The following is an 11,627-nucleotide window of genomic DNA, read 5'->3' on the forward strand; positions in this document are numbered from 1 at the left end:
CTACTGCAGCAACAGTGGTACGATCCTCGATTGCGTTATAGCAACAGATCCAGATATGACTTTTTAAATGCGATTCATCATTACGAGAACATCTGGTTGCCGGATACGTATTTCATAATGCATGGCGATTTCAAAGATCCCATCATTCCTGTTCACTTTGCCTTGCGGATATATCGTAACGGCACTGTCAACTATCTTATGCGGTATTTGAAATATCAATATATCTTTTATGCAAATTAAATGTTGTTATTATGATCATTTCTTTCCTTGTAATTGCGAATGTTCTAAGGAATATTTTTATAAAATTTTTTAAATAACTTGAAATATTGGAAAAATTTTTAATTTTTTTTATTTATCTAAAAACATTCTTCTAAATGCATTATTATCCTTTTACAGGCGTCATCTTATTCTATCCTGCCAGGGTAGACTTAATATCTTCCCTTTCGACGACCCATTGTGTTCATTCGCAATCGAGAGTAGTGAGTAATTAGAATAACTGTTAAATAATTAGAATAACGGTTAATATGAATAACATAATTGTCCTTTTATATTGCTGTTCTTTTAATGCATAATTATAACTTAAATTAATAAAAACTTAATTTTATTTTTCAGTATCATATGAGCAGACAGCGATTACATATGTGTGGAAAAATGATGAGGGTACTTTACGAAAAAGTCCAAGCCTGACGGCACTGAATGCGTATCTCATTAAAAATCAAACAATCACATGTCCAATTAAAGTGAGCTGGCGAGGTAAGCAAAACAATCACTTGTATATTTTCTAAGTTTATTTAGAGGAAAAATGAGGTGTGCGCATCTAAAACAATTTTTTTGAGAATTATAAAAAAAATAATATTAAATGCACTTAACATTTTTCATGCTTCTATAATTCATTGTAATATTAGAATTTTATTTTTCATATATTATTTATTACTTATTTTGCTAATTAAAACAATAATTTTTATGTAAAAATGTAATTTTCTTAATATAATCAAAATACATATAATATTGATCATATACCCATTTTAATGAACACTTTCCTCCGGAATTATGCAAGATATCGAAATTCTATTTTTACATTATGTGATTTTTACATTATGTGTCGAGAGGGATATTTTAATTAACAAGATTTCATCTTGGAACCATCAAATGAAGGAACTTTATTTTTGTGGCAATCTAATTTTTCAAACACCTATATTTGTAGCCATACTCATTACGAGCGTTCAACGCGTTATGACTCAAAGATAGAAAATCAAACAAATCGCTAAACACGGGCTTCCAATGTTTGTGCATGTTCGAATTATCATCCTTTACGAATGCAGAGAATAATACGATATCTAAATGATGGTGACATGATTTGATACACATCATAATATGCAGGCACTCCACATGTTGAAATTACAGTTTTTGTCAAGTTAAAAAATCGATGTTCTCTAATAGTTCTGGCAACTTTTGTTCCAGAAACTTGTTGTAAATCACATTGTAGGATATTATTGAAGAAATGAGTACCGATGTATTCATAACATTACATCATTGATTATACCTTTGGTATAGTATTGTATTCTACTAATAAGAATGTCTTTGTCATTATTGTGAATTGTATCGATTCACATGGTCTTCACATTAATAAAAGTTACGTCGTCCGAAAACAACACGTTCAAAAAAAAGTTATCCTTTCGCATTTTACATGAACCCAATTACAGAATCGTAATCTGTTCCCCAAAATATATCCCCTCGATAAAATATCCATATCGTAAAAATAGGATTTCGATCTTGTCTATGTAGTACCGGAGAAATTCAAGTGCATTAATTAAAATAAAACACACCCTGTATATTTCGAGTATTATCACACACAAATTTCTTTTTGGTTTAATTATTCTATGCAAAGGTTCTATGCAAAGAACAACAAATGCAATGTTACACTTAGTACACTTAGTAAAATGAATGCATTTTATATTGTATATACACATATATATTTACTTTAATCCAGCACCCCAAAGAGTGTAAATTCTATCGCGCGATCTCCACGCGGTACATCTTGGATAATACTAATGCCAGCGGTATTGAAATTTTGAAGTCTTAAGAAGATCTCAACTAAGAAGGATTTCTAATTAATGTTTTGAAAATGTGTTGATGTCAGTTATAAGAAATGCAAAGAAAGATATGAATTCCCATTTTAAAAATTCAAATCGACCTCCACACTTTCACAACGCCACCCAAGGTCAATCGCATATGCTCATGTAATGCATTACTTGATCTCCAACAATTTTCATCTGAAACATTTTTCAAAATAATTACTTCTCTCATTTTTAAATAGAATAGAGAATGGTCTGAAACATCCGATATAAAGTGTTCTCGATCTATGGGATCACCTTTCATGAGCAGATAGAGCGGACTAACTGAGTCGAAAGATCTTTTATCATTTTTGTTGCAATACTTAGGAAATATTAATTTTTAAAGTTCACTAAGTAATCATGTATCCGCGCAGTATACCGCCAAGTATATGTTGGTCGCTTGTTGTACAGGGAGTAGAAACTGCTATAAGGCGCACTGCTTAAGTTATATGCTTAGCGCGCGCCTACCAGGCAGTCCTCACGACAAGTGATCGCAACCGATGATCGGGAATTTAGTAGTTCACGCGTGTATTTATTTAGTAATCTTTAATAGAAATTAATATTTCCTACAGTATTACGAAAATTACAAAATAATGAAGAATTCTCGATTCAATCCGCTCTACTTGCTCATGAAAGGTGATCTCGTAAATCGGGAACATTCTGAATATACGTAACCCACATACACACACACACACACACACACACACACACACACACACACACACACACACACACACACACACACAACACACACAAAACACACACACACACACACACACACACACAGAGGGTGTTTTTTAAAGAGGATCGAGTGGTTCGGAAGATAAAAAAAATCGATTTTTTTTTATTGCATTTTTGGAAAATTGATAGTCTTGAAAATATGTTGCCAAAATCATTTATAAAAATACGTAAAATAATGGAGTTATTCATGATTTACTAAAATGGTGCATAGGTAAAAATTAGGCGCCATACAACTGTTACTTCTTCGAACAAAGAAATATTTCGTGAAGTTTCATGAAGAGGATGAACTGTTTTACAGAAATCGCCAAATAAAAAAAATTTATTGTAAGTATTAAAAAAACATTCTAACTCAAAACTTTAAACACATTTTTCTCGAAACGTGTTTTTTTCAAATTTGCTGACATTGTAAAGAAAAAACAGTTCAACGCACTGATCTACGCTTTTTATATATTAATTACAATTATTTTCTCTATACACCAAAAAAATTAATTAATTTTTCGAAATAATAGTTTTTTGACAATTTAATGGAAAAAATAACGGTCAAAAAAAAATTCTTTTTATAAAGAAATAATTTTAACCAATCGCGATTTTTTATTATTTTGTTAGGTTAGGTTTACCATATACATTCAACATCATTAATTACAAGTCAATTTGATTTTTTGTTTTCAGACAACTAGTTGTAGCTCGCAATGTCAGCAATTTAACAAAACCTCATTTGGACACGTTTGCCACCATTGTTGCCTTTCGGACATTTTAACATATTTTGGTTCATAAAAATTTATACATATTGTACAAAATTCAAATATAAGTCCAAACCTAAAATTGATAGCCATAATCGTTTTTATTAAAAAAATTCACAAAGAATCATTGATTTTTTTATTTCCCAAACCACCAGGTTTCCCCTTAAAATCCACGAATTATATAGCGCTATTCCTGAATAAAAATTGAGTCGAAAAGTTCTGAGCCATTTTTTTCTACAATGAAGTAGTTATTACCGAATAATGCTAATCCAATTGTTTTAGACGGGTTAACGTCAGTGAATACGCGCGCCTGATAATGTGCATGAGTGCTTCGTCGCACGCCATACGTCGCTACTTCTTTTTGATTGCGTTTAACAGAAAAATTAATCAGTTAGCGCTTAGTAATTCCTTATATGATTAATTTTTGCCTTTATTTCTTCGCTGAATCTAAGTGTAGAAATCAATCATATTAAAGAATCACTAAGCGCTAACTGTGATTAGTTTTCTCTGTTAAACGCAACTATTGCTTTAGCTACTAATGTTCCTAAAACAAAAACAAAGTCTGGCATACTTGTAGCTCTCTTTTCATTGGACTAAAGTCAGATTCTCTAAAAATTACAGAATCAATAATCATACAAGCGCGAACACATATGCACAGTTTAAAACGGATACAGTAAAATAAAGAAAGAGATTAGATCTTTTTTAATATTTTATGTATTAGAAATAATGAAATATATAAAAAAACATATAAATATGTAATAAAAATATATTGAAAACTATTTAATAACAAAATGTATACCATTTTACTCTTACATAGAAATATTTTGGGATCCGAATCAGATTTTCCTATATTTTTTATTCACTGCTATTGTCTTTCATAATTCTTTGAAAGATAATGTATTATATTACTTTTCTATCATAAAATGGGACATTTTACTACACAATAGTATAGTGTTATGTATTCTATAAATATAGAGACTTATTATATTATAATAATTTTACATAAATACTATTTTTCATAAATACTATTTCTACTATTCCACTTTCTATATTTACAATACATTAATTTTTTTGTTATATATAATCAATACTTTTTAAACTAATTCTGCAATGAGTCGATAGTCGGAAATTTTATTAATTATCTTCAGTCGTATGAGCTTTCTATAATAAGCCATTACTTACGCTTTAAGTTTTAACGTACGAAATTGATCAATCATAGTTGATTATTCTTTTCACATTTGATGGTCGATTTCTTTCGATTTTAAGATTTAAAAGTAGATAATAATTTATTACGAAAAGCCTATTAATCTAAATACTGACTATGATTTTTCAAACAAGTTGTTAATTGTACAGCGAGTCATTTTGCTCGATTAATAAAAAGGAATAAAGTCGAATTTGATTAGTCTTAGAAAATCGGTAGTCTTGGTCGTTGACAAATTGGCTGTTGACCAACTTCACCAATTCGCCAATAAGACTTAGGTTTACTAACTACCGTTCATTATAGAATCATTATGCGTTTTTTCTCTCTTGTATAATATAATTTCTATTTTGTATTTATTGTGATACTATAATATATTGCTTTATTTATCTCTTGTTTTTTATTTTCTTTATAATCTCTGTTGGCAAGAACTTATTCTCTTTTTCTCTCTTGTTACACTAGATGTGCGGCAGAAATGCACAGATGAGTCTACCATTTTTAGGGACCGATAATCGGATTCTGTCTTATAAGAACTACTTTGCCGCTATTCTCGTCGTTATGCAAGAAATTTTCTTTTGCATTAGAAATTGTATTCATTTCGTCAGAAGCATCTTTTTTTTGATAAAATTTCGAAGGATACAATTCTCGTCGAAACGTATCAGATTACACTACACAGTACAAAACTCCGATTAAATTCCCAGGGGCGCGTTCCGTAACTGTTTTGCACGCCTATCGACAGTAATGAGTCGTTGCGCATATTTTATATAGTGAGCTGCCCAATGACACCGACAAATGTCAGTAGGCGTGTAATCACGCCTCAGGAAATTCATTTTGATGAGATCTCGGGGAGCTTATAGAATTCGACAAAACGAACTCCTAGAGAGTTCATATTGCTGAGCTTCCAAGAAGCTATAAAATTCGACTAAATAAGCTCTCCGTTAAGGAGTGCATTATATTAAGATCTTGAGAAATTTAAAGAGAGCTTCCTATGAACCAAAATAAAATTCCCAAGGAACTTTCAAAAGCGGACACAGAAGTTACTGAGGAGTTGTTTTTGAAGCTTAAATGAAGCTAATAAATGAAGCTAATAAAAATTTTATAAGTTCCCTGTGTTGTGTAGGTAGCTTACATTCAGTATCAATAACTTCTTTAGCTTATAAATTTTTTTAAATTTTCTTTGTAAACTGGAAACTCAAGCGTTTTCCTTTTATATAAAATAGACATATTATCTTTTTCTTGTTGATACTTTTTAATTTAATTATATATATTTAAAATTATCATTTCTGTAATGTTCTCATAAAAATTATTCTCTGTAACTATCTATTACAGATGACTTGTTATTATGGAAAATTTCATTTTTTAAAAAGTTTTTACAGAAAATGTTAAGAAAATATTGTATGTGATAAAACAAAAAATGATACAAATTTATTACAATTAAAAAATAGATAGTCAAGAGTATTAAATCTTCTGTTTTACGTTAAATTATGTTTTAATTAGCCCTATTCTTCAAAATTGTTGCATTAACATTTTAATCTTAAAATGAAGCATGTTGTGAATTTTCTTGTGTCTCAGTTCGTCCACTTTAGTAGATATATTAGGCCGGTTTTAGATCAATTCGTATTAGTGCGTATACGCGGTGTGCGTGCGTGCGTGCGTGCGGGTCCGAGAACGGGGGAAAGTTGCTAACATGGCGTTCGAGAGAGATCTGATGTCACTAAGCGAGGGGACGGAGAAAGAGGGGGTCGATGACACTCGGCGAGGAAACCGTGGAAGGGAGACCCACCATGTTATTTTCTCTCTTTCACCCATTATAAGATGAGTTCTCTCTCTTCAACTCGTTGCGGCCATATACTTACTCATGCTCTCGCTCTTCCTTCCGTGGTAGTCCCATACCTATTTGCCGTCTTACTCATGTTCTCTCGCTTCCTCTCGTTGCAATCCCATACCTACCATATTATTCGCGCTGTCTCTTTTTCTTTCGTTGTACTCTTCCCTTGTCTTTTCTTCTTGCTTACAATTTTATTAAATAAATATGGTATTTGTTTTACAATTTTTTAATGATATGTCTTAACAATGACTTTGATTTAGCAACTAATTATAATAATATTTTTAATAATGTAATACAAATAGCTGAGCATTCCTAATTATCAATTATAATTATCATTATAAACTATTATTGAGTAGCTATCGAATACTTATTGTACTACATGAATACTTATCGTACAGCTAACATATTATTTTAATAATTTGATTAACTTATTTGAGGAAAAATTGCGCGCCTTCTTATCATATATTAGGTGTAGTAAAAAGAAATCCATTATTTTTCCATTAAATTTCATGCAAAAATAATGGATTTCTTTTTACTACACCTAATATAATTCTAAATCGCTGAATAGAGACAGGAAAAAAGGCGACTGTAAATAATCTAAAAAATTCACTAATATATTTAAGTATCATGTTATACATTTTTTTTACAAAACATTAATTTATTTCTTACTTTAAATGTAATGCAGTGTATACAATTTCATCTGAAGCGTACATTATTGATTCACACTCCATTCAAGTTTCATCATAAATTAAACGCAATCTCTCAAGGCATCACATTTATTGTTAATACAATTTTGGCGTATAGTAGTCACAAATTGTTAAAACGTGTTCTCTAAGATCTGCGATCTTATTAAAGTGTATTTATTTTACGACTTGTATAATGTGATTTTACAATAGAATGATACAAGCACAATCTTAATAATATTTCAATGTATAAGTTGATCAGCCGAACGCATTTTCTTATTAAGTAATTTAATATCACAAAGATATGAAAAAGGAATGATGAAGAGATTAGGGAAAAAATAAATTTTCAAAGGAATATATTTTTCAACATAGATTTATTTATCTAATATTTAATGCAACATGTACAATATAATTTAAATCATAGATTACTAGTTCACATTCTATAATAGAAGTTTTATCATAAATTTTGTGCAAAGTGTTTGCAGCATCGCGTTTATTAGTAATACTATTTTGTCTTAAAAATGATACAAAATATTTAAATTTTTCACTAACCATGCGTACATTGACTTAGTTTATAGTACATGTTCGACATATTGCTCGAACTCAAATAAGAAGATTGTTAGTTTCATGTACAAATATCATACAATGACAATTTTACGTTTTTCATATCACATACTTTAACAAGTTCTACATTCAGATCTTGAATCAGTGATGATAATGATGATGGGACAGTTGATCGCATTAATCGCTAGATTACTCAATAAACGCTTTCCACGCAGCATGAGGCAGGATTATGTGGTTGCCTCGATTGTTGCAGATCGCAATTTCTATATGAGACGTAGGTCCCACGACGATCCCGATATTCAGGAACTTATACACTGTCAATGTTAATGCGTATTTCTTCATCAAGATATGAGGTATGTAGCGAAGTTTCGAAGATGTATGAGAAGATGCGCTGTAGAAAAAGCATGTAAATGAATTAGAAAAATAGAGTTAGTTAGAATTAGAAAAAAAATAATTAGAATTAGAAAAAAAACATAAAATGTATAAAATGTATAAACAAAATTTTATAAAAATTGAATAAACTTACTGTCTCTCGCACTCCTCATCCTATTGGAACGTAATAATAAAGAGAGTGAGACGTTCTCAAGAATAGTGTATTCTGATACAATAGAAGCAATCTGCTCTATGTAATAGGAACAATCCAGAGCAACTGAAGTAATATGACTTATGTATCATAAGTCTCTTTTTTTAAATAATGATTCCCATCACAAATTTTCAGAAGCTTCGCATTCCTCTGAATCGTCAGCGTATGTATTGAGCCAACTGAATCAGTAATGTCGCCAGTCAATGCTCATCATTTCCAGATATCCAAGTTATCATTGAAAATTACTATTTTCGCATCAAGAGTTATTTCAATTTAATCTCTATGTGCGATTTTACTTTAATATAGATATTATAATTACATTTTATGATATCGTAGTAATATATGTTTCACAACGTCTATGTGAGCTTAGCTGTATGTTTCATCAGTATCATCATAAACGTACATCACCGAACGTATGTATGAACGTATGTATGTACGTACATGTGTACATACGTACATACATTATATATACATTTGTACGCTCATACATATGTTCATACATACGTTCGTATGAGCCAACAAGAATAAAATTAACATTTCTTGTAATTAAGATAATTAAATTTCATAAGATACACATAAAACAAAAAATGAAGAGAATAAGGACTAAATTAATAATGTATAATTGTATTAAATATATGAAATATATTTAAAAACGATATATCTAATTTTACATTGTATCAGTAGAAAGTTTATTGATTACAATAATGAGACAGAACCATATTACGACAATTTAATTAATTTAATATAATTCTATTATATAACAATAAATGATTGTTATTAAGAAATAATTTGATATTGTGGCAATAAACATAGACCTTGCAAACGTTCAAAGAAATAAAGTATTTATTTTTATCTAAGGGATCAGTTGACCAATAATGTTGTCTTTTATATCTTTAAAAGGCTATTATAATGTTTTTAACATTAAAGATGAAGATATGCGCCTAACGAATTCTTTGCAATTAGGATAATTTAGATACCGATGGTGTACGTCTGTATGGAAATATTATTCGTTATAACATTATTTTGAAAAACTAAAACTATATTTATAAAGATACATAAATTCTATATTGAATATACTGCCTATACTCATTTTTTTAAAAGAGAATGAGAATAGACAGACTTTATTGTCGCTAGCGCTGATCCCTTAGATATAAAAAAAGATTCGATATCGTCAAAGTGCATTCTTATATATGTGTCATTGTATAGTTTAATGTAGGCTTGATAGCAATTACATTGAAAATTAACTCGAATATTTGTAAAGATAAGTAAAATTTTACATTGAATACACCGTCTGAAAGAAAAAAATAAACAAATAAAAAATAAAAAAAGAAAATTAAAAATTAAAAATGCATGAACGAAAGAGAACTCTAATACATCAGTGAATAGTTATCGCCGCAGTCAAAAAACGTCTATGAGGATATTATATTTTAAATGTTAAACAAAAATTATATGTTTATGTTACTCTGTGTGAAATGGATAAACAATATTGCTCTTCGATGGTGCATTTGAGTCACAGTGTAAAGAACTTGGATTTCGAAATGTGCTTACCAAGAATAAGATATATAAATATATCAAACTGCGTGATTTGAAGTTTGATTATGTAAATTTAAATCTTCCTGCATATCATTGTACGATTCATGATGGAACATACTGATGGAACATAAGCTCATCCACATATAGACGTTGTGCAACATATATTACTATGATATCATAAAATGTAACTGATATCTATATTAAAGTAAAATCGCACACACATAGAAATGAAATTGAAATAACTTTTTGATGTGAAAATAATAATTTTCAATGATAACTTGGATATGTTGCTGGAAATTGTGAATGGTGAGCACTAATTAGAGACTTATGGACTATTGCTACAAGCCTACATTAAACTATGCAATGACACATATATAAGAATGCACTTTGACGATATCGAATCTTTTTTTATATCTAAGGGATCAGCGCTAGCGACAATAAAGTCTGTCTATTCTCATTCTCTTTTAAAAAAATGAGTATAGGCAGTATATTCAATATAGAATTTATGTATCTTTATAAATATAGTTTTAGTTTTTCAAAATAATGTTATAACGAATAATATTTCCATACAGACGTACACCACCGGTATCTAAATTATCCTAATTGCAAAGAATTCGTTAGGCGCACATCTTCATCTTTAATGTTAAAAACATTATAATATCGACATTACTGATTCAATCAGTTGGCTCAATACATATGCTGACGATTCAGTGGAATGCGAAGCTTCTGAAAATTTGTGATGGGGATCACTATTTAAAAAAAGAGACTTATGATACATAAGACATATTACTTCTGTTGCTCTGTGGATTGTTCTTATTACATAGAGCAGAATGCTTCTACTGTATCAGAATACATTACTCTTGAGAACATCTTACGCTATAAACTATTACGTTCCAACAGAATGAGAAGTGCGAGAGACAGTAAATATATTCAATTTTTATAAAATTGTGTTTATACATTTGATACATTATGTATTTTTCTAATTTACATGCTTTTTCTACAGCGCATCTTCTCATATTGGGTATGGGAAAAAGTTCGTGGCGATTTTTTATTAAAATTAAAGTGTTTTTCTTAGAGTATTAAAATCAATTTATTTAAACCAAATATGCTCCATTATTTTCTATAATATTTTCTATAATATTTTGCCATTTTTGGGGCATAGCCATTCCGCGATAGAACTTCTGTGATTTCTGATCGAAAAACTGCTTCAAGTGATTTTCAGAGGCCTCTTTTGAAGCTAGCTTTACAGCATTAAAAGAATTCTGTAGAGACCTAAACAAATGATAGTCTGAGGGTGCTATGTCAGGACTATACGGTGGATGCATTAAAACTTCCCAGCCAAGCTCTCACAATTTTTGTCGAGTCATCAAAGATGTGTGTGATCGAGCGTTGTCGTGATGGAAGACGACACCTCTTCTATTGATTAATTCTGACCGCTTCCTCTCAATTGCTTGTTGTAATCTCAGTTGTAATTTCAGTAATCTGCAGTTGTTCACAGTAGAGTTCGGAATTAATTGTTTTTTGGACGATAACAGCTCATAGTGAACGATTCCCTTCTAGTTCCACCGCACACACACACACACACACACACACACACACACACACACACACACACACACACACACACACACACACACACACAC

The 11,627-nt window shown here is 30.2% G+C and overlaps 1 protein-coding gene across 1 annotated transcript in view; it reads left to right on the top strand.

The window, feature by feature from the left end:
* LOC108689870 (glutamate-gated chloride channel) overlaps positions 1 to 11,627 on the top strand; it is a gene marked incomplete at its 5' end in the record, with an annotated part of 315,742 nt that overhangs the window by 67,821 nt on the left and 236,294 nt on the right. Inside the window, 3 exons of the mRNA XM_018196823.1 lie at positions 1 to 203; positions 397 to 479; positions 613 to 753. Of these exons, the coding sequence (XP_018052312.1) occupies positions 1 to 203; positions 397 to 479; positions 613 to 753 (427 nt within the window). The remainder of the gene's footprint in view (positions 204 to 396; positions 480 to 612; positions 754 to 11,627) is intronic.

This window comes from Atta colombica, unplaced genomic scaffold (assembly GCF_001594045.1).
Source record: "Atta colombica isolate Treedump-2 unplaced genomic scaffold, Acol1.0 scaffold28, whole genome shotgun sequence".
Lineage (NCBI taxonomy): Eukaryota > Metazoa > Arthropoda > Insecta > Hymenoptera > Formicidae > Atta > Atta colombica.